Genomic DNA, 23,973 nt, shown 5'->3' on the forward strand with positions numbered 1-23,973 from the left:
TAATGTCATTTCTTTTTTTTAATTAAAATGTGTTACCAAGCACTTTAAAGGGACTATCTCATCATTATTGTTAGGAGCTTAATATATCCAACCCTGAAAAACAAGGTGCCCTGTTTTTCTCTGAATCATTTGAAGCAGAAGAACAAAACGATCTTGTACACAAGACTCAAAAATGAATGTTTTATTTTTCTTTTTGCTATATTGAATGGGATTTTTTCCTTGATTTCTGCTTCTGCTGATTCATTGTTGGTATACAAAAATGCCTTTGATTTCTGGATATTGACTTTGTAACCCGCTGTTTTGCCAAATTCATTAATTAGTTCGACTAGTTTTTGGGTAGAGTCTATAGGATTTTCCATGTACAATATCATAGCAGCACAATTTACAATAGCCAAGAGTTGGAAGCAACCTAGGTGCCCATCAGTAAATGAATGGGTCAAAAAATTGTGGTACATATACACAATGGAATTCTATGCAGCAGAAAGGAAGAAGGAGCTACTACCCTTTGCAACAACATGGATGGAACTGGAAAGCATTATGCTGAGTGAAATAGGCCAGGTGCTGAAAGACAAATACCATATGATCTCACCTTTAACAGGAAGCTAAACAACAAAACAAACAAGCAAGCAGAATAAAAACAAAGACACTGAAATAGAGAACAGGGGGACAGTGACCAGAGGGGAGAGGGAAGGGAATTTAAGGGGAAAAAAGGGGAGGGATTTGGAGGAAAAATAGGAAGGACACAGGGACAAGAACTAAGGGGAGTGGAAATGGGAGGGAGGTAGGGAGCACGGGGGCAGGGCTGGAATGGGAGAAGTAGACAAAAAACTGTACTTGAAAAATAACTAAATAAAATTTAAATAAATAAAAATTAAAAAATGAATGTTTATTTAATTAATGAACTCAATGACCTTTCCCCTTCTTTCCAGTCACTTTTTTGCATCAACAAGTCCTGAAATAACTATTCTATGCAAATCAGCAGCTACTAAATTTCCCTCCCAAATAGTATCTCAGGCTCTGTTGAAGCCATTCTAATCAAGTGAGCATCTATCTGCAAGCCTTCCTTCTCTTCCCTCCAGACCCACCTGGTTCTTGACCCCTCAGGGCCCAGTTGTTCCTTTTGACCATGGTCTTCATCCTTGCCAAAGGAAGACAATCTGGGAAACACAATCTCAATTTAGGGTTTCATTTTCACTTTCAATTTTTATTGTGATAGTACTGCTTTCTCTTTTGAATGATGCTGAATTTGGGGCGTGGTTTAAGATTCTAAAAGGTTTTACAGCTTTCTCGACAGCTTGTAAATTTTCAAACTTATGAAAAAATGTGTACTTCAAATAAAACCTCATATGAATGCTTTTAAAACAGAGAAAAATGTACATAATCTTACTATAATTTTGTGGAAAATGAGACTCATCGGAACGAAAAAAAGAATACCTGTGTTTGCACGGGGTAGATATCGGTTCAAATTCTAACTAAGGTCCTGAATAGTAATTTGACTGTGGCCACTTCCTGGAGTCACATCTCTCTTGTGTGAGATGGACATACAGAGCCATTGTAAGGACTGAGTGACATTACACCTTGAAAGACACTAGAGCACATGTGGGCATTTAGTGAATGTTAATTGACTTAGCACATACATAATAGATGAAAAAGAAGTGGTCATTGAAACTGTAAACCTAAACTCTATGACATTTCTGGTTGAGTTTTGGGATTATGTCTCAAAGAGCAACTTTGTTTTCTCTCCCACTAATATGTTCATGGCACAACCCTAATCAAGGCTGTGTGAGCACAGTAAGTCAGACAGAAGTCAAGAACCATATGATTTCACTCATATGTGTGATATAAAACTGAAAGACCACAATGAACAAACAAATAAAATGAATGAAAACTCACAAACAGACAGCAGTGTGGCAGCTGACAAAGAGAAAGCGGCCTGGAGGGAGGTAGTAAAGAGTGAAGATGGTCAGCTGTATGGTGATGGAAGGAGATTTGACTTTGAGGGGTGAACACATGACCAATATACAGATGATGTATCATAGAATTGTACACTTGAAACCTACATAATTTTATTAATTGGTGGTTTAAATTTATAAATCAATAAATTTGGTTTTAAAAAAGAAAACTCTGCAGTGCATGTTTTAATTTGTTTTTTGACATACATACTTTTAAATAAATCGGATTATATTTTTCTTAAAAAAAAGACTTTCTGATATGCAGTGTCGTTTACTTAGGGAGCAGTGCAGGAGGACAGCACAGAAGTGCAAGGTGGGTTGCTTTCAAGACTGAAAACAATCACAACAGGGAAATTACTCAACTGCTTTACAGCAAAGCCCAAGCGCATAACATTTATGGGAATTCAAGTGTGTGTGTGGTGCAGAGAAAATCCCCTTCTGCCCTTCTGCTCAGAGTCGCTGTTAGAGTCGACTACCCAGGGGCAGGAAGGCCATTCTGGGAAACCACAGGAGTTTACATTTTAAGAGCAATTAAAGAGCTTTAAAGGATCATTTTGCCTTATACTCTGATTTTGGAACCTAATCCCTGTGGTAAAATCAAACCCCACTCTCTATTAAAAATATGGCCTTGGCTCAGTGGATTGAGCTACGGCCTGTGAACCAAAGCATCACCAGTTCTATTCCCAGCCAGGGCACATGCCTGGGGTGCAGACCAGGTCTCCAGTAGAGGACACAGAGACAACCACAAACGAAAGTTTCTTTCCCTTCCCTTCTCTCTAAAAACAAAATAAATAAAATCTTTATAAAAAACACTAAATTTAAATATATATATATATATATATATATATATATATATATATGGATTCCAGTAGTAAAATGCAAATATTTGACATTGAAATGCTAGTTTTAGATTTTTCCTTGGCTTTTGTCTTTATCTTGCAGTATCATTTGATTTATCTGAAGATCAAAGTTGCATTTTATATTTTAAAATAACATTTATTGAGGTAAAACTGTTTAATCGTATAAATTTCAGGTATACAACTTTATACTTTAATATCTATAACTTTATTGTGTGCTCACCACCCAAAGTCTGGTTTCCTTGGTCACTGGGTATTTGACTTCTTCACCCAATCCATCCTCCCTCCACCCTTCCCTTCTGGTAACCACCATTCTGTTGTCTCATTTTATTTTTTAATTGGACTATAGTAATATGTCTTTAGCCTTCTGATTTTCATCTGGTTTTAAACTCTCCAGGTGCAAATTCCTAAGTGTTATAGCCACAAAATAATGGCATTCATTATATTACAAAGAGAGTATCAAACTCGTTTGAATTCTTCCATGATTCTCGGCACAGCACCATTTTTCTGGTCCATACATCTGTCTCCAAGTAGTGTAAAGCCATTCTCCTTTCCATCTTGTTTGTGTGTGGGTTTGCAGGATGGGGTATGCCTCTTTGTGGCCTGAGGGACACAGGGAGGACTTTAAACCAGTCAGTTATTGTTAATGTTGCATTTTATGGTATTGTGATGGAAGACCATGATGTCACCGTGAACCCTGGACTACCACCCTCTTGCCACCAGAAAGGTTTTTTTGCATTATCTGCTCACTTATTCAGAAACTTGATTTATAAAAAATAATTTGAATCACAGCTAATATACATAAAATATACTTTAACCATTTTTCAATACCCAGAAATTATATATACTCAGATATAATATTACGACATTTTCTGTATAAAGAAATATATATTAAAATATATAAAACCATACAACCATTCAGTTTTCAAGCATCTACGAATATTGAGTTTCTGAATAAACATCATTTCAGAGAAGGACAAAACTTAGGTCACCCAGTTATCTTGGGTGTTTCTTCAAATAACTTGAAGAGAAAATCATGGAAAGGGAGAGATTTAACAGCAAAATATTTGTGTTTCATTGTCTGCACTGAGAAAGGAAATGTTGTGTTATTGCCACATCCCTGAATCCACCCTGCCGCACATCTGCAGGCTGTCTTGGTACCCGCCCTGGGCGTCTTTCATGGAGATCTGTATAAACCTGGAAAAACATCAGCCCCCACAGAAGCACACACACCTCACTACTGAAGGGAGTGAAAGTCGGTTTGCAATCTGAACTTAGTAGCAATTAATGGCAAGTAAAAAAGAACGCACACTCTGAGTAGTTCCAACTCCTTGAGTTAGACACACTATACTTAGCTTTTCACAGCCAAACCTCCCAAGTTAGTTGACAATGAGAGTGACCCAATAGTCTTGCACTTGTAATACTTTCACCCCCCCAGTCTGCATGTTCTGCAGCTTATGGATACTAATCACCTAAAAGTCATCAAAAGGAAGCTTCTTTCTCCTCCATCTTCCAATGGTTGACCTCCTCTTTCTGGAAAACCTCTGTTTGCTCAACTCCTGGGCACTCTGCCATCCTGGTTTTAGTTCTTGGGCTGTTCTTGTTCTTTCTGCCTTTCTTCTTCCAACCCCCAAGAAGTAGCTGGTCCCTGAAGGGCTGCTCTTTGCCCTTCTCTCTATTCCCACTTCTCCTTGGCTTAAGATTTCAGCCATGCTCAAGGTTTCAAGCCCATGTATTCATGTGCATGGCTCCCAAATCTTGTCTCGAGTTCCAACTTCTCTCAAAAGTTTCCATACTGATTTGCCAAATGCTTTCTTGATATCATGTAAGTGCCTCCCAATTCAAAATGCAAAACTAACTAAATTCTGTCCAGGATTCACTATGTATTTTTATTATTTGCACTTGCACTCTCTCTGTTATACAGACTCAAAACCTGAGGGTCATTTTTCATCCCACCCTCTTCTTCATTCTCTCTGGTTTACCTAGTTGTGAAATCTAGTCCATTTCAACTCCTTGGTATTTCTACCTTCTGTATCTTCACTTCACCTGCCATGACCCTAGTCCAGCCACTTCTCACCAGTCACCAAAATCCCTCTTTCTTTACCTCTCACCTCTATCTTCTTCAGTTCACCTTACAGAGTGGGAAAAATTATAAGCGACATGATGACAGAGACTGGGTTTTTATCCTTGTAAAACCAGTGCCTTCTATGCCTCATCTAAATATTAATTTTCTATTTATGGAAACATAGCTCTGATCCAGTTATCTTTCCCTGTTCCAACACTTCTCTGGTCCTCAGTATTTTTCTGATTGAAGAAATACTTTCTGGGGTAAATAATGAACATGTTAGTGGAAGGAGATTATAAAGAGAGCCTGGTGACCTAAGCGAAAGAAAAAGTTGGGGTTCTACCCATATTTTTGATACCGGCAATATGTACATTGGGCACTGGTTTTGCAGGAAAGATAATAGTTTGAGTTTTTATGTCAGAAATTTGAAGTGCTTATGGAACATCAGTTGGTACAGACATAGGCATCAGTGCTGATGAGTAAAGTCTGTGCTAGAGCTGAGTAACTGGGACTTGGAGACACAAAGGAAGTACAACAGGCAGCTAGGTGTCTTGACTCTGGAGCCAGATTGCCAGGTTCAAATCCCAGTTTTGCTGCTAACTAACCATCAATGTTCTGAACCTCTGTGTGCCTTGCTCCCCTCATATTTAAAACAGGCTTATAAATTACGATCTCTCAACTTGTCATGTGAATTAAATATCATGAGAATAAAGTCTGGCACATGGCTGCTAAACAAGTATTCATTATAAATATTTACATACTAGTTAATAAAGATTTGAGATCAGCCATAGAAAAAAATAAAAAATACAAGGATAAGAACACAACGAGAGCCCTGAGACATTCCCGCCCAAAGTAGGCAGTAACTACAGAAACAATATATGTGGTTCTGACTTTTCAGAAGATACAGTCCTACAGGAAAGAGTATAACTTCCACTACAGTTTAGACATGAGGGTAATATGATGGGAGTACAAAATAAAACAGCGAACATTTTGAAAAAGAAACAGAATCTCTCCATCCAAGCACCATGTCCAGTTCTCTGGCAGAAGTCCTGAGTGAAAAAGGAAGACAGAGATGAGACAGAGATTGTTTCTTTCCCATCAGGGCTAAGAATATGAAAATAATGGTCAGTGGTGTGTCTGCTGGTTTATGCAACATCTGGGACCTCAGTCTAGAGCTGAATCACTAGTGTTTACCTTCAAAAATCTCTACCTGGCATCTGGAGACATCAGTCCTGAGAGTGCTCTGCTTGTAACGCTACCTGGCACCAGAGCTCAGCCAAAACATGCAAACAAATAAATCTGAAAGCCAAAAAGCTGCATGAGGGGTAACTACATTCAACCCTGTTTGAATATTTCCCTCCTATTTATAGCTTCTTCTCTTTTATTAAAGTTTCCAGTGATATCACATTGCATTGCTTTGGGGGAATGTGTTTTCTTCTGCCCACTCAAATCCATCCCCGCATGAAGGGCAGTAAGTACCAGGATTTAGCCAGAAAAAAAAAAGAAGCCCCTACCCAGCAGGGTTTATGGAAACATAAACAGAGAGAACACCAGTGACTCGATGCTGCTCAGAGAAGACTAAGGTGAGAAGCTCAGGGAGAAAACACTCTAGGTCATTTGTTTTCACTAAGCTTTGGAGACCTTGAACCAGATGCCAAGAGACCTGAGTTGCAACCCCAGCTCTGCTCCTGTCTCCCACTAATACTTTGAACAAGTACTCAGCTGCTCTGAGCCTTAAATTCCCCATCATTAAACAGAAGGGTTGGGTTAAGGATATAGCAGGCACTTTCCAACATTCGGTGCCTCTCTAATGTGGTTATACACTGTATAAACCCAGCCCTTGCTCATGTGGCTCTGTGGATTGAGTGCTGGCCTGCAAACCAAAGGGTCTCTAAAAGTAAATAAATAAATAATTAAACATTATTCTGCAATAGCAAAACCCCAACTTCTCAATATTTGCCATAACTTAGATTATTTTTGCTTTCATGCAAAGCAAGCTGCAGATTTGGGCAACTCTCCAGATCCATCATCTTCTGCACAGTAACTCACTATCTCAGGCTGACACAGGCTGTATTATTATTTATTTATACCATCTTGAACATATGGTCTCATTGGTGACATGCAGGTAGAGAGGGTGACAGGAGCTTTTTACCGACTCAGTTTATACGTGACATACATCACTTCCACTTCGTTGACATCAACCACAATGAGTCATAACCCTGCCAACCCCTGGTGGTATGGGAGGAGGGATGGGAGAAGGTGCTGAGTGGTGGCAATGTCCATATTCTGAGAAGGGGAGAAATATCGAACATGGGGGAAGGCTAAAATGTCTACATACAGCTCCCTATCAATGACAGAGACTTAAAAAAAAACTTTCTTCAGCTGCTTCATAAATAGTTCTGACAATGTTTCAAAGTCAGTAGAGAAGTTCTCAGTATCTCCATTTTATCAAGGAGGAAACATGCTCAGAACATTTGAGCAACATATGCAATGTCACAGAGCTGCCTGATGCCTGCGACGGGCCTGGATTCTGTGTTTTTAGTTCTCTGCTTCCTGGTGATGTACAGAGATTCACATAGAAAGATTTTATATCAGAAGACCTGCCCTGAAATCCTGATCATTCATTTCATTGGCCAGCAACCAGCCCCCTGAGCCTCAACTTTCATATCTACACTAACAGTATTAGACACCCAGCTTTGAGCTTCCGTGGGAGAATTAAATAAGACAATCAAAGCAGAGCAAAGCAGACATGAGGTAAACAATACATTTTGTCAGACTAATCACATCAGGGTGTCCTCCGTTGTTCAACAGCCAGGTGTTCTTACATCTTTCTAGAGCCAGGGGGCTCTGCACATAGAAATATTCAACTAATGCCATACATGAACCAGAGATAGGGTTATTTTATTGGAACTTGTGTATATGAAGACTGCCCTCTTTGGGGTTGGGCAGGTGTTACATTTTTCCCCAGCACCTACAAGTGCCTAGAAGAGAGTAGAAGCTTGAAGTACAGGGTTGCCATCACTGCTTGTAGTATGCTCTTAGCAAGTAACAAGTGCCTAACAAGTATTATGCTTTGTGGTTACTGTTATTTTTGTTCCTTTTGTTTAAGAGGAGGAAGTGAGAGAGGAAACAAGGGAGGGACATTAAGAAAAGAGATGTTATGGCCTGAATATTTGTGCCCCCCTCAAAAAAATTATATATTGATATCTAATCCTCAATGTGATGGCATTTAAGAGATGGGGAATTTGGAAGGTAATTAGGTCATGAAGGTGGAGCCCTGATGAATGGGATTAGTGCCCTTGTAAGAAGAGGCCAGAGAGCTAGTTTGCTCTATTTCTGTGAGGAAATAAGGAAAAGACAGCCATCTACAAACCCAGAAGTGGATCTTCACGGGAAGCCAACCATGCCAGAATCCTGTTCTCGGACTTACCAGCCTCCAGAACTGTGATAAATAACTGTATGCTGTTTATGAGCCACCCAGGTTGTGGCCCTTTGCTATAGCAGCCAGAACTAAGATAAGAGAGAATCTGCCATTTGCCATTTTTAAGCAAAAGTTGGAAAAGCATTCAGGATGGGGAAAGAGTATAGCTGTTGATGTGAAGAATTCTTTCATTGTGTTTCTTAGCAACAAAATGCAAGGTAAGAAACTAAATTCCTAGAGCAGGGATTACAAAAGCTTAGCCCTGTATGGCATGGGGAAGGGGAGGTGCAAAAAGAAGAAAGACGAAGTTGTCCAGTACAAAAGGAGAGCAGGGGACTCCCTGAGTTCATCCTCCATGTCCTGGGTGGAGGCTGCCGTGGGTCTGAGTCAAGGCCCAAATCCCAACTTCATCAAGTCACTCAAATCCCCTGCTGTAGGGCCATCGGCTCCTTCAAATAAGTGACCTTGGCTGGTTATCTCCATGGTAACTGCTCACATCCCAAACGGTTCCTTCCTGTGTGGGAGGAAGCATTTCAGAAATGGGGAAAAGCAGAAGTGAACTGTGATTTTTCTCTCTTATGACCCTTCTCCTTTGGCAAATCATGTCTTTTTCCTAAACATCGCAGTCTCCTGAGGAAACCGTCCACAGGAGAGGGGGTTTCAGTGACTTTATTTGCAGACAGATGCCCAGGACACATTTTAGAAAAGAAGCTGGAAGCTGACTTTTCCTTAGACTCAAGATAGCTCAGTATCTCTCAAAGTTCCCCCATTCTTTTCATTAACAGGTCCCCCGAGAGCAAACCCAGCATGTCCTCACATTCTGAAAGAGCTATAGAGCAACACAATCGCAGCGTTAGTCTAGAAAGCTGGACATGACAAGACTGAGTGTCTACTACACCCCACTTCCACTCTGCCTTCCCGAGGTGCGGCCCCTGCCCGACCCATGTTCCTGGTCTGTCAGCCGATATGTCTCCCTCCCACCACAGAGGCTACCTCCTGCCCCTTGACCCATGACACTCCCTGTGATCTTCTCCAGCAGGGCACCCAGACTTGGAATAAGGCAAACGTGTATTCTGTCTAAACCTGGAGTATCAATTGCATAGTAAGCTCCATTTTCTGTCTATGCTACAATGTCTAGGATCAGAGCAGCATTTTACAGAATGATGAATGACCCTTCACCAGCTGAGCCATGGAAGTACATGCCTGACCACAAAACCCTCCAACTGCAGCTCTCAAATGTACCATGGGGTCTGCTCTCCAGTCATCATTACGAGCCAAGAGCATTCATTCCTTGGCACAACTTCAGCCTTTCCCGGTAGTTTTGAGCCCATGATTCTGTCTGAGAAAGAAATCTTTTTCTCTACAGCATCCCTGCCTGACTTTGACGTACAAAGGTGTAATTAGAACAGCATGGGCGATCCATTTACCTCATCTCTAACATTTAAGTGCTTTAAAATATGTTTCTAATATCCTAGGTACACGAAGCCAAATTCCCTTTCTGTTTTTCACATGCATGAGTAAATCCACACAGATTAAATCCCCTGGGATTTAGGTTCTGCTTAGAACTTTTTTTAAAGAAAACAAATATTCCATTAAAACGACATAGTGTACTCTGCATATTTTTAGGACAATTAAGACTCTAGAATTCCCTCTTCTTCCGCCTGTGGTAAAAATGTTTTCCTTAACTATTTCCTTACCAAGAATGTCATTGGGCTGAGATAAATAGAAGGGCTTTCTTGCCTTTGAAAATAATCTTCTCATCTTACATTGTCAAAGTACCCACTGATGGATGAAGATCTTTGATGTGTTTTGGGAACGATCCAGGCTCCCTTGTACCTTCACCAGATAAATCCTTTCAGGAGACATTATTTGTGAGCCTAATGGAAACACTTACTTGAACCAGAAAAGCCAAATGCACAGGACACAGAAAAACATGAAAGGAAGGGTGTTTCTGTATCATCTGCTTCATTCGAAATGGGTCACCAGCTTGGGTCATTTTTCTTTAGCACCTCTGACTATATAAGTAAGGTCCTAACGCCTGCAGGCCAGAGCTGCAGCTGGACCAGGTGGGAGGATCTTAGAAAGTCAGTCTTTATGTAGAAGTGAGTGGGGGGGCAGCCCACATCATAGCCTTTGTGCTCCAATATTTTCCTAAGTTTGTGCTGCTGCATATACCAAACCCTCTGCCCGCCAGTCTGTGCTGACGCGCCCACAGGTGGATAGTATCTGCCAAGCCAACACGCAAATCAAATGTTTTCTTGCCACCACATTTGGAGCAACAGCTTTGCAGCAGTTGCACATTCAAGTTCAAAGGCCCCCAGGGCCACCAAATTAAAAAAAAAGAGAATTGATGTAAGACTATCTGCAACTTGTTTTCCATTCATTGCAAAGCATATCACAAGATGGAAAAATCCAGCCCCATTCGGTCCATGATGTAGGCAGAAATAAAATACGTCTTCATGGGAGTCTAACTTGGAAAATGACCCGAATCTAGAAACGGCTGGCAGAATGTGCCTGGGGTGTCACAAACTCGGAATTACATTGAAGAACCAAAGAAAGAACTCCGAACTTCCTCAGGGAAATGTGTTTGTTTATTTAAATTAAAAAATATCGTGAAAATGACAAACTGTTAAATACAGAGGACAATTTCATACGACTTAATAAAACAAGAAGGAAGTATGTACAGCGCTTTTTCACAGGCGCAGCTAGGTCTGCACCGAATTTCAGGATGAAGCAATGGAAAATGTGACCACGCACATCTCCGTTGCAGTAAAGTTTCAGAATTCAAGTGATTCCAGGCAAGGGGCCAGCTTAACTTGGCTTCTTTCACCTTACACAGCCCCCTTTGGAGTAAATCCACACTCCGAATTTTAAAGTGAACGAGGCCCCTTTCCCCCCCAGACGTAAATGTCCTCTGTGTCAAGGCATGCTGGTAAACCAGCTCCTGCACTGTTAACCCTTCCGTGGGAACAGTAGTTACTGCTGTCTCCTATCCAAGGAGAGTAAGCTTGTTTGGTTTTCTTAAGGGTTTTTTGTTTGTTTGTTTGTTTTTACTAGAATTAAATTTGACCTTTTGGTGTGGTTCTCTTCCTCCTTGTGTTCAAGGGCCTGGAGGGTCCACTGCAAAGCCACAGACCCCGGGACGACAGGGAGACGTTGGCAGGCATTCCTGAGCATTTGCGTTTGGGTTTCTCGTTCCCTTAGCTGGAGGGTTAACATTCCAGACCCCAGAGAACTTTGCAGAGTAAAATGCAGTATCTGGCTCTTTGGGTCACGGCCGGGGACAACGACAGCCTGGATGAGTTGGTGATTCGCTCAGAATTTCCCAGTCACTTATGTTCCTGGTCTCCAACTGCTCCTTTAAAACAGATCTTATTTCAGACTAACTGGCCAAAGGGGAAGTATTTTGTCCAAGCTTCCCCACACCAGGCCATGCAGGATTTATCACAGACTCTTAAAAGTTAAAGACATCCTTCCAGCCCCCTGGGGATGCAGCTCATCAGGAGTCTCACGAAGGCTGCAAGCCTCCCCTCCCGATAACATGCCCAGGACCACACAGCACATCAGTGTCAGGGGGTGGGGTCGGGACACAGGACTCGGACCCCCGCTTTATGCAATTTCTGCCTGAGTATGCCCTTCTGCGTGTCGGCGACATGATGAAAGGCCGCACCACAGAGGCCCACGGTGTGTCCTCTCCCAGCTCAGAAAACTAGGCTGGGAAATGAGCAGCAGTAGCGCTAATGGTCGGCTTTGTTCACCCCCCACCAGCACCCCTTCTGAAAAGGTCAGGAAGAGTGCCCTGCACAGTCGTCTGGGGTGCAGCTCAGATTCTAGAGAAACCCTTTCCACTGAAAAAACTTCATGCCAGTATGAAATGCTGGATGGTCCCCCGATCAGAGTTCAGGGTCTTAGGTTAGAGAAACGGTCATGTCTTACAATCCCAGCCAATGTTAACAAGTTTAAAGGTTGCAGTTATTTTCCCCTTTGGTATGCAAAGAGGCCAGGTTCAGATCTCCAGCTTCCTCCCATGGAAAGTCCTCCGTTAAAGGTCCCCCTCCCAACCCAAAAGACCTCCAAAAGAAGGGCTAATGCCACAGGTAAACAATGGGGTACTTACAGCCAATCATATCTAGGAGAACAAAGCTCTAGGCAAATTAGCAAATGAAACCTAGTCCCCCAGCATGTCCTGGGCATTTGGCAGGCCTGGGAGTGGCATCTGGTGAGAGAACAAGAGCAAGCACCCCTGCCTGCCAACTTCTGCACAGGAACCCCAAGCCCCGGGCCCCAAAGTAAATGTACACACTGCTCGTCTTCAGAGCTTTTGCAGCGGTGCGTGCACACCACAGGCGCTTCACGGACTCCTGGCTGCTGCTGGCTCCAGCTGGGCGTGGTCCCCACCACGCCCCATTCAGGGGTTTGCAGGGGTCCCTTCAGAGTGGCAGCTGCACTGCAAAAAGTGAAACCAGACACAATAAATGTCCTTCCTCTCCCCAAGGGTGCAGGCTGATGGGGCCGCCTCCAGAGGCTCTAGGGGTGCTAAGAATTCTGATGGATGTTCTCTGAGGACCCTTCGCTGCTCTCGTTCAGGGGTGTCTCCGAAGTCTCCCCCAGTTCATCGTCGGCCCCCTCCTCCTGGATGGTGAGGTGCACGTCAGGGGAGGAGGACTCGGAGCTCACACTGTCCCCCTCCATGGAGCAGAGGGTGCAGGACAGGGCAGGCGCCACGCTCTCCTGCAACATGTTCAGCATCATGGGCACCTGCAGCGACCTCAGCCCCGTCATCATGGGCAGCGGCTTCATGGCCTCCCCCCACAGCCTCTCCTCGTCCTTGTACAGCAGCAAGAGGCTGGACTTCTTCTCCCGCCTCTTGGATTTCATGTAGCCCAGCATGATTCCAATCAAGAAAATACCGTAGAAGGACATGACCACCAGGATGTAGAAGTATTCGTTACCATTGCTGCTGCCATCGCTGGGGACGTGGGACCCGAGGGGGCGGCTAGGGGCTGTGGTGCTGGGGTAGGTGCTGTTCAGAGGCTCCATCTTCAGCATCGGAGCGCTGGTCACACGGGCAGGGTCTGGGGAGAAACCTGCACGTTAGAACTCTCCCCGAGTCCGTGGCAGAGAACGGAGGGTGAGCCCGAGGTTCGTGGAGTTGTGATTTCAAACAGTGTATAAAAGTGTAAAGAAAGAGCTCCCACTGAACAGCTAACAGGGGGTAGGAGCTGCACGGGGAAGAAGTCAGGGAGAGTGGGAGGGATAGAAGGAGGACTTTCATTTTGTAGTCTATACACAGTCATCATATTTGCAATTCATAGAGCAAGCGTGTAAAAAAAAAAAGCATTGCTTTTACAATTTTAAAAACCAAAGGAAAAAAATCAATGTAAGACAAGGGAGCCCAGAGAAAATAAAGTACATTGGGATCCCTGGGAAACTTTTTTTTAACTGACCGAGTAGAAAAGAGAAAGTTTACATTTTACTTCTCCAACTCAAAACTATTTTTAGTTCAAAACAAAGTTTCCTTAGGTCAAAAAAAAAAAAAAAGGGAAGGGAAGGAAAACTTCATCTGTCAATTGCTAGAAATAACCTTCTTTCAAATGTCCCTGAAGCCAAGCAGCATCACTAACTTACCAAACGCTGGCAAACTTGTTCAGAGTCCTGATTCCCAAACGGCCAAGTCCAAGAGCGTTCCTCCGCGTGGGGCTCAGCGCTCTGACAACTCTGCTGCTGCACTTGGGATATATAGTCAAGAGATGCATCGTCACGTGTTCTGGGAGGAAAATTTACAACAGAGGTTTGTCGTGGCAGAGTGCACAGCGAACTCAGAGCGCCGCAGCTCCCTGGACGGAACTCTGCAGCTGTGAAAAGAAAGACACTGGGAACCGCGGGAGGGTCCCTCACTCCCCAGCACGGAGCCAGAGTTTCCAGGTGGCCATGAAAATGAGTCAGGAGAGGAGCAGGAAAAAAGTGCCTGGTTAGAGCTCTTACCCCCAAATCCAGTCTCACTGAGGCTTAGTTCATGTTTCATCTCCCTCTTGGGGAATAACTACGGGGCTGTTGGCAGGTTTTTGGAGACAAAGACCACATATAATCTGGATAAAAGACAGTTGCAAGCAAGGGCAGGAACTAAGGCTGACGTTTCTGTCCTTCCACTAACTACTCACATTTTAAAACCGTCACTGATGCTTTCTGCACCTCTGATTCCTGGTCTGTAAAATGCTTGGACCTGGGGCATGAGGGGCTTGAACTCCCAGAATTATAGGTACTGTGTAACCTGTCAGTTTACTCATTCAGAGATTTAAGGCTGGCTGGTGCAGGTTAGCCCTTTAAAAACACAGAGAGGTTCTCCCTGTCCCCCACATCAATCTCATTAATCTATTTTTATAGTTAAAATTAATGTGTCTTTTAGATTCTTTTCAATAGTCTGCGTGAAGTGGACACGGGTCGCTGTGTGAGATTCTGTGTTGGCTTCACGCCAGGCCTGCAGGCACAGCTGCTCCTTGCGACATCACGCAGACGCCATTCATACCTCTCTCTGCCTCTCTGGCAGGTCCCAGGAAGAGCAGAACTCCTCCAGGGAGCAATGGAGTTTGAGCTTTGAAAACCTACGTGGACCTGTGTGAAAAGGTTTGCTGCGATCAAAATTGGAAAAGGAGTTGAAGATGTTGATGTCAGTCCATCCGCTTTCCTGGGCTGTTTATTCTGAGAGTCTCTTGTTCTAAGTTGAAGTAAACTAGGAGGGTGGCTCTGCCCCCAGTTGCCTGCGGCCCACAGACAGCAGTCAGGTTATCTTGGGGAATCAGCTCTAGAGCAAGCATCTCTGGTAGTTCCGCTGTTGTTCAACTGGAGCTGAGGGAAAGCATGGTAATGTCCCCTGCCCCACCTGGGACGTAGGTAGCCCAGTCGCTGGGACTTCTAGTGCTGCTGCATAAACCCACCTGGGGTAGCACTGTCCCAGATTCTCGTGGGACACCTGTGCAAAGAGCAGAACTAGGAGCACCTGCCGCTGTGGTGACCACCGGTCCGACCTCCTTACGCTGTGGGTTGTACTCACCCAGAAGTTCCCAGCTGGCTCGGTGTTGGCTTGACAATCCATCACCAAGAACACCCACACACTGGAACTTTGCTGACAACAAAGACGTCCTCACAGTTATATTACTACTTAAAAATCTCCACAGCTATCTCGGCAAAAGTAGACATGGCCTTTCCAGTTGTATTCATGTTAAATGTCTGAAGACTTCCATCTTCAGCTATGCATGTAGTGGTTTGTCAAGGACACTAGAAAAAGAAAAAAATACTTTAAAAAGGACACTGGAAGAGAGAGACCTAGGAGCGTGACGCCTGTTGACTGCTCATCCCAATAATGTTGGTTATGTACCTAGGACATTCGAGATTCATAATCACCCAGGGATGGCCAAGCACTGCAAATGGAGCCCAGAGGAAGCAAAGAGGAGATGGGGGAAGGAGCTCCCAGAATTAGGGACCGAGGAACTACAAAGTCTAATGCCAGGAAGCCAAACAGAGGCCGAATTTTCACACAAAGTAAGTTTCCTAAATTGAGCCAATAGTCCCAAGACAGTAAAACCAAGACAAGTCATGGACAAATCTAGTCCAAAGGACAAAGCACTTCAGAGAAATAGGAAGAACAAAATCCATCGCAGGTTTAAGGGGAGGAACAGCCGGAAGGAATCTCTGCTGCCACCTGTGTGGTGACCCTGCCTCCTCCGGGACTCCATGCTGACTGTGCGGGGATCAGGAGTTTATCCTGTGGTTAAGTGGAGCGAGGCCGGTGAAGCCCTTACTGCCACGTCTGGCAGTCTGTGTGTGTTCAATCTACGCGTTTTGTTGTCGTTGTTGACAGTGTCCTGTTGCTACCACGGGCTTCCAGTTGCTGCCTGTTGGGCACATGCCTTTCTCCAGATTTTTCACGGTTGTTCTTTTCTCTTTTGCCAAAAATGGAATCGAAGGTGTGGGGCTTGCAATGTCATGATGCATAGCTCAATCTCTCCAGTCCTCACTCACAACGGTATTGTGAAAAGTATGGAGCGAACAATAGCGTAAATAGTGAGGGAGGAAGGAAAAGTATCTCAAAAGTCATTCCGTGAGGGAGAGAATGGAGACACACGAGAACTATGAATTATAGCCATTCTGTGCCACAGTTTCAGGAGACAGCGATGTTAAAGAAAGAAATGCATTGTACCTATACTTTGTCTTAGTCTGTGGCTTGCATTGTCATTTTCTTAAGTGTCTTTTTTTCTAACACTGTCTTTTGAAAAGCAAACATTTCTTGATACTGATGAAGTCCAATTTATTAAAATTTTTTTGTGCTTTTGGTATCCTAAGAAATTTTTATCTAACCCAAGGCAAAGATTCTGTTCTATATTTCTCCTAGAAGTTTTATAGCTTTTTCTCATACACTTAGGTCTATAACACATTTCAAGTTATTTTTGCATATGATGCAAAGCCTGGGACAAGGTTCATCTGTTTGTTGCATGCCGATGTCTAATTGTTCCAGCACCATTAGTTGAAAAGACTCTCTTTGTCCCATTGAATACTCTCAGAACCCTTGGAAAATCAATTAACCACATACGTGCAGATCTATTCCTGTGCTTTATTCTGTCCTGTTGACCTATCTGTCCATCCATCCATCAATATCATGCTTTTGAAAAATCCATTTTGAACTGGTATTTTAAGTAAGTCTAAGATACACTACAGTCCAGACCTAACTGAGTGTCTATTATATACGAAGCATTTGGAAGACACTCTTCTTACTTCAGTCTTGTGAGGTCAGTATTATAACCATTCCTAAGGAAAAAACCTGAAAGACAGACAGGCTAAGCAAATTGTTCAAGGTCGTGCTATTAGTAGGATTTAAACCCAGGTCTGTACAACTCCAGACCCCATTCTCCTTCCACCACCTTTTGTCCCATTCAGTGGGAACCAGCAAACTGGGAAAGAGGGAAACATAAAAGGTAGATAATCTTCCAACTTCATTTGAGTCTTCATTAAACTATTTTTAAGTGCATTCTTAAATGGCCAGTTACTCAGACAAAAATACAAACATGCAATGACAAATGTTTCTTTTGAACTCACACTATCTTAAATATTGGAGGCTGCACCAACCTCACTATGTTCTAGGAGGTATCGGTGAAGTAGTAATACTTCTGTCTTATACCCATATTTTCCTCAGTAAATCAGTTTCCTTGTTGTTTATATGCACAGCTGATTTCTGGCCTTGCTTTAGTTTTTTTTTTTTCCCTACTTGACCCTGATGCACAGCTTTCTCCAGAACCTTGAATGTTTTAATTTCTGGGTAATGGCATTTTCACCAGATGACCCAGGACTCCCTGGCAGCACATTTCTGAAAATCTATTAGCAGGTTTTGTGACTAAACCAAGTCTGTGCTGGGATAGCAGCATGGCGGCGAATCTCGTCAGATCAAACGCAAATCTGCAGTCTGCATATCTGACCCAGCTCGGCCTCACCCAGGCTACGTGACTGGCTGGGTTACGTAATCTCTCTGCGTTTCAGTTTTAGCCTCCTCAGGCATGCATGTCAAGCATAGAATAATTAATGGTCTCAGGATACTCAGAATGTCCCATAACCCACAAGGAGATGCCTTTCCTGCGTGGACAGTAAGGGACGGAGCAAAACAAAATGTGAAAGAGCCAGGCTGCCGGGCTGCTGATGTGAAATGGCACCTTTGATGCCTACCCTGGATTTTATCTTTCCCAGAAAGTCTTTCTGAAAAGTTGTGTCTGGGAACCCTTGCTGCGCTCATCCCTTCTAACACCCTGAGTCACCCTTCCTAGACTCATGCCTGTTAGCATTCCTCACACTTGGAATAAAACCCGCCTGGGTGCTTCCGAGTGTTTAATAAGACCTGCAGACCTTGCTAGGACACCGGCCATGTTTCAGGGGCATGTGGCTCTAGACAGGCTCTGCCTGGACAGCATCCCACACTGATGAGCGTGGAAGAGCCCAGAACTCCTGGAATTAAAGAGTGCCTGGTAAAGTTGCCATTAGCTCACCTTCGTTATATTATTCGAACCTTTTTTTCACCTGATATTTATTTAACAAATACTTATGTGATGCCTGAAGTGTCTCAGGAACTGTTCTAAGCACTTTATAAATGTTATCTTATTTAATCTTCCTAAAAATCCTATGAAGTAGCCTCTATTGTCATCCCTATTTTACAGATTAGGAAACTGAGGCACAGAGTGGCGGGAGCAGCCTGTCCGAGGTCACACAACTAGTAAGTACACGGCTGAGCTGGCACTGGCATTCAAACCTAGATCCGGGATTTTGGGTCTCGCTGCTACACCATGTGGTCTCTTCTAAGTACTGAGTGTTTCAAGCACAGCATTCTGCACTGGAACTGTGAACCGTGAAGACAGCAGGGAGAGTCTAAGTGTCTCCTGCAACCCTGCAACCTGCTGGACACAGACGACTAAGGTCATACCCACACTTGGAAAAATCCGGGAGGCTGGGTCTGGCCCCAGCTCTGAAAAAGGCTGCTGAGTTAGGGAAGCCCATGTTCCCAGAGTTTGTCAGGAGAAAGTTTGTTATTAATCATCCTACCCCTGACATTGAAGTGTTTCCAAGAGGCCAGATGTAGGCCACACAGGAGGGAGCTCTTTTTCCCAAGTCCAATGCTGGGATAAGGTCGGAAGTCACGGTCCTGCCTTCCAGTAGCTTGCAGTCTGCCCCAGGCCCAGGGTCGGTGGGGCAACTGAAGGGGGAGGTGTGGCAGAAGAAGCTTTAAGTCCAGGTGAACTTGAGAAGCTTTGACCATCATGGTGAAATGGACGTTTTAATTACTGAACTGAGGCTGTTTGGGGATACTAGAACAGCCCGGGGACTTTTGTTTCTTAAGGATGAACACAAAGTTTTGGGGCCTGCCCCCAGATTTCCACCACACAGGACGAGAGGAACCGGCCCCAGAGAACGGGTCTGAAGCAGTATCAGGACTGCTTATGAAGGCTTGCTTTATGATGATTCTCTGCAAGGGCTACATACTTATCATAAGATTACACATGCAAGATGCTTGGAACAGCGCCTGGAATTAGTGAGAGTTCATTTTTCACAAGTATTAAACAGTGTTAGAAAAATGCAAGAGACAGTGTTTGGGGAGCTCCGTGGTGTTATCACTCTGAAATTTACGTTGAGGAACCATAAACAACTGAGCACGGTGTAGCTCCCAGCACCTAGCATGGCGCTGGCCCACAGGAGATCCCCCAGGAATATCTGTTAAATGAATAACATAGAATGTGCAAAGTGTTCTCTGCAGATTTTCTTATTTAATTTTTACAAGAATCAAATGAGAGCTACTATGAGCAGAATTTTACAAATGTGGAGATCAGGGATGAAATGGTGAGCAGTAATTATGCAGCAGCACGGAGCGCACGGAGCCAACCGGGGACAGACCGTGCCTCCTGCCTCCTGCTGAAATGGCTCCAGGCACGTACTCCACGCCTGGGCCGCACACTGCTGGGCTGCTGTTGGTCACTTCCTCTGGCCCCAGTGATTCTAGGGGTCAGGACCAGCTTTAGAAGACCATGGAAAAGGGTGCCGATGAAGGGCTTTGGGGATTCCAGCTGAGGAAGGAAAGCTGAATCTCTCTTTTTTAAAAAAAAAAGTTTCGAAGCCCTTAAAAGGTTTTCTAAAAACTAAGTACCAGATTACCAGACTATATATAACACAGAACGTGATAAGAATGAGAGATAGATGATAGTTAATACAGTTTTGTATACTTGATGGTTGTTGAAAGTAGATCTTAAGCATTCTACGCACAAAAACAAGTTAACTAGGTTAGCTACGTGAGATGGGGGATGTGTTCATTTTTCTCTGGGCAATCATTCTACAATGGACACATATATCAAGTCATCATGTTGTGAGCTCTAAATATATACAATTATATTTGTCGATTATTCCTCAAAAAAGTTTTAAAAGAAACCTAAGAGTGCTTGGTTCTAAAGCACAGAGCAACCCACTCTTCAAGATCACCACACCTTGAAGAGTCTGTGTTTTGCCACATCGTACAAGCATTTGGGGGGAGCCCAGCTGGACAGGGAGATGGACAGGGAGATGAGCAGTCACCAACGATGGCTCACCCACTGACATCACACAGTCAAGATTGACCTGTAGCATCTGTCACAACTGGGACCCAAAGATAACAAACCCAGCTCTTTGTGCAAAGAGTGGAATGCCTCTTCCCACAAGTAACCAAAACCAAGAAAGTTCCAGGCCCTGGAAGGTTGAGTCTGAGACCTAGGGCCATACTGAGAGAGCAATCATTCTTTCCTGAGCTCAAGAAATAATTCACCCCTGCACACAGGCAAGAAAGCAGTGTGGGGAATGCTGGCCCATGCTGAGTAGTAAACCTGAGGCAAAGGTACCTGTGCCCCACCCAGGGGGATCCTTCAGAGTGAGGATGTCATGTGATAAGTTGGTCATTGATCGTTGGTTGGCTATTGATCATCAGAGCTAGGTGTCTCAGATTAGCACCAGAAATTTCAGCCAAACACATGTCACCATCATGGCCCCATGCTCCACTGTACAGAACTTAAATTAATGATATATTCATTTGACCTGTATCTGTTCATGTATTCATTCACTGATTCATTTATTCAAATAAATACATACATCTTACAGCCTAATCCAATTGATATTTTGTAAAATCAAAAGGTCAAAATAACAACAAGAAATGGTTGATTGCAAAGAAAAATAAGTCAAAATAAAAATGTATTGCATCACTGTGGCTGGCACTGGAACTTCATCAGATCCTACCTTCTTGCTCGATGCCCCTGGCTCCCTCTTTGAATGGGACTGAATGTATGTCCACCATGAAACATGATCCAGCTCCCAGCTGGTAGTCACAAGACCACTTTCTCCTCCTGGTGCTGTATGGCCACCGCCCCCACCCTTCGGGCCTCCCAGCAACTGCCTAGCATGGATGCAGCTGGGCTCATCTCTGCTCTAACTGTGTGACCCAACCCACAGAAAAGCAGGCCCATAGGCTAGTCTCCTGGGAAGGAAATTTTTTCCTTTTCCAATAAGAGAAAAAAATCTGGATCTCATTTGAAACTAAATACTCTATGCCTTGGGTTTTATTCTGGTGTGAAGATAAGTTTCTCATTTGTTTGTGTGTTTTTTGAGGATCGAGAGGGCAAATTTTACCCTTCTCAGATCACTCTACGAAAAGTTCACTAGATTATCCAAATCACATAGGCATAATAAGAAAAATAATAATCACAGAGTAGCCAGGCATGGGTAAAGAGTATAATAATGAAAACACAGTTTTCAGAATCCAACACCTGCCCTCAAATGCCATCTTTTGCCACTCACCAGCTTGTGGCTCTAGGCAACTTACTTTACCCATCTGTGTGTGTATGTGTGTGTGTGTGTTTATCATCTCTGGCTTGGTTCTCTTTTTTTAACATATTTTATTGATTATGCTATTGCAGCTGTCCCATTTTTCCCCCTTTATTCCCCTCCGCCCTGCACCCCTCCTCCCACTCGCATTCCCTCCCTTATTCATGTCCATGGATCGTACATATAAGTTCTTTGGCTTCTACATTTCCTATACTATTCTTTTTTTTAATTGTTGTTCAAGTACAATTTTCTGCCTCTTACCCCCATCCCAGCCCCCCCCACCTCCCTCCTGTTTCCTACCCCTCCTTTGTTATTGTCTATGTGTCCTTTATACTTGTTCTTGCAAACCCTTTCCCTTTTCCCCTGAAATTCCCTCCCCTCTCCCCTCTGGTCACTGTCACTATACTATTCTTAACACCCTCCTGTCTATCTCCCCTCTGGTCACTGTCACTATACTATTCTTAACACCCTCCTGTCTATTTTGCACTTACCACTTATGCTTTTTTTTTAAATACTTTATTTATTTATTTGTAGAGAGAGGGGAAGGGAAGGAGAAAGAGTGGGAGAGAAACATCAATGTGTGGTTGCCTCTGGTGAGTCCCCTGATGGGAACTGGCCTGCAACCCAGGCATGTGCCCTGACTGGGAATCGAACCGCAATACTCTGGTTCGCAGGCCCGCGCTCAATCCACTGAGCTACGCCAGCCAGGGCCCACTTATGCTTCTTATTCCCTATACCTTTTCCCCCTTTCTCCCCACTCCTCCTCCTCACTGTTAACCTTCCATGTGATCTCCATTTCTCTGTTTCTGTTCCTGTTCTAGTTGTTTCCTTAGTTTGTTTTTGGTTTAGGTTTTTTTAGGTTCAGTTGTTAATAGCTGTGAGTTTGTTGTCATTTCACTGTTCATATTTTTTATCTTCTTTTTTTTCTTAGATAAGTTCCTTTAACATTTCATAATAATGGCTTGGTGATGATGAAATTCTTTAACTTGACCTTATATGGGAAGAACTTTATCTGCCCTTCCATTCTAAATGATAGCTTTGCTGGATAGAGTAATCTTGGATGTAGGTCCTTGCCATTCATGACTTTGAATACTTCTTGCCAGCCTCTTTTTTCCTGAAAGGTTTCTTTTGAGAAATCAGCTAATAGTCTAATGGGAACTCTTTTGTAGGTAACTGTCTTCTTTTTTCTAAGATTCTGCTTTTAAGATTCTCTCCTTATCTTTAATCTTGAGTAAATTAATTATGAAGTGCCTTGGTGTGTGCTTCCTTCGATCCAACCTCTTTGGGACTCTCCAAGCTTCCTAGACTTCCTGGATGTCTGTTTCCTTTGCCAGGTCAGAGAAGTTCTCCTTCATTAGGTTTTCAAATAAGTCTTCACTTTCTTGCTCTTCCTCTTCTACTTCTGGCATCCCTATGATTCAGATGTTGGAACATTTAAAGTTGTCCCTCTTCTGGTCCCCCAGCCACCACCTTACCTGCCCAGGTCTTCCAGCCACCACCTTGCTGTCTGTCCTCCCCACCCCAGCTGCTACTGGTGCCCCTCCTACTGGTCTGGATGAATGTTTTTTCTTTAACTCCTTAGTTGTCATACTTTTATATGGTTTGATTTTCTGGCAGTTCTGGTTGGTTTTTGTTTTTACATTTGTTGTTGTCCTTTTTTTGTTGTTGTTCAAGGAGGCAGAGTATATTTACCTATGCCTCCATCTTGGCTGGAAATCCCTCCAGCTTGGTTCTTTATTGAAAATGGTGAGTTTTAAAAAAAACCCATCTTAATTTAAGACCAGAGTAATCTTGTACAAGTGAGTTTCTTTCTCCCTATTTCCATTTCTCCCTGTTATTTTTAAAAATTTTTATTGCTGTTAAATTACAGTTGTCCTAATTTTCCTCCATTGCTCTCTCCTGCCCTGCACAACCCCCTTTCCCATATTCAATTCTCTTTCTATTTGTGTCTTGATTGAGGTTATTGTTAGGACTAAATGAATCCCTGTATAAGCACTTTGCACACTGGCTCCTTACTGGCACCTTCTAGGAAGAATGATAATTGCCATCTGCATCTCAAGAATTTTTCCCCAAATTACTCAACCAGTCAGTGAGGCCTCCACAAACTACTTCCATCCCCCTACTGTATGCCTGGAGCTGGGTAGTGTGATGGGAGAAGTCATCTGTTAACCTACATTGAGGCTGGACTAGGACACAGTTGGGTACCCCAAAGAACGTAGGAAGAAAAGAAGAAAGTCTAAGGAAACATTAAAGTTTGCTAGCCTGGGTGAAGAGAGAATATGGAAGGATATGCTCTTTTGGAAGAGA

General features: G+C 43.4%; 1 protein-coding gene across 2 annotated transcripts; it reads right to left on the reverse strand.

The window, feature by feature from the left end:
- Positions 1 to 10,875: 10,875 nt before the first annotated feature.
- Positions 10,876 to 14,015, reverse strand: KCNE4 (potassium voltage-gated channel subfamily E regulatory subunit 4). Of its 2 annotated transcripts, XR_005082845.2 has the most exons (3): positions 13,924 to 14,015; positions 12,599 to 13,370; positions 10,876 to 11,653 (listed from the first exon to the last, which is right to left on the reverse strand). XR_005082845.2 is itself a non-coding variant. In XM_037147495.2 (2 exons), exon 2 carries the CDS (start codon positions 13,342 to 13,344, stop codon positions 12,832 to 12,834), a length of 513 nt encoding a protein of 170 aa, XP_037003390.1. In that variant the 5' UTR covers positions 13,345 to 13,370; positions 13,924 to 14,015; the 3' UTR covers positions 10,876 to 12,831. The 2 variants fall into 2 exon arrangements, 1 of the variants encoding a protein (XP_037003390.1); XM_037147495.2 differs by having other exon boundaries at positions 10,876 to 13,370.
- Positions 14,016 to 23,973: the final 9,958 nt, after the last annotated feature.

This window comes from Artibeus jamaicensis, unplaced genomic scaffold, assembly GCF_021234435.1.
Source record: "Artibeus jamaicensis isolate MK-2021 breed Jamaican fruit bat unplaced genomic scaffold, CSHL_Jam_final contig_1015, whole genome shotgun sequence".
Classification (NCBI taxonomy): domain Eukaryota; kingdom Metazoa; phylum Chordata; class Mammalia; order Chiroptera; family Phyllostomidae; genus Artibeus; species Artibeus jamaicensis.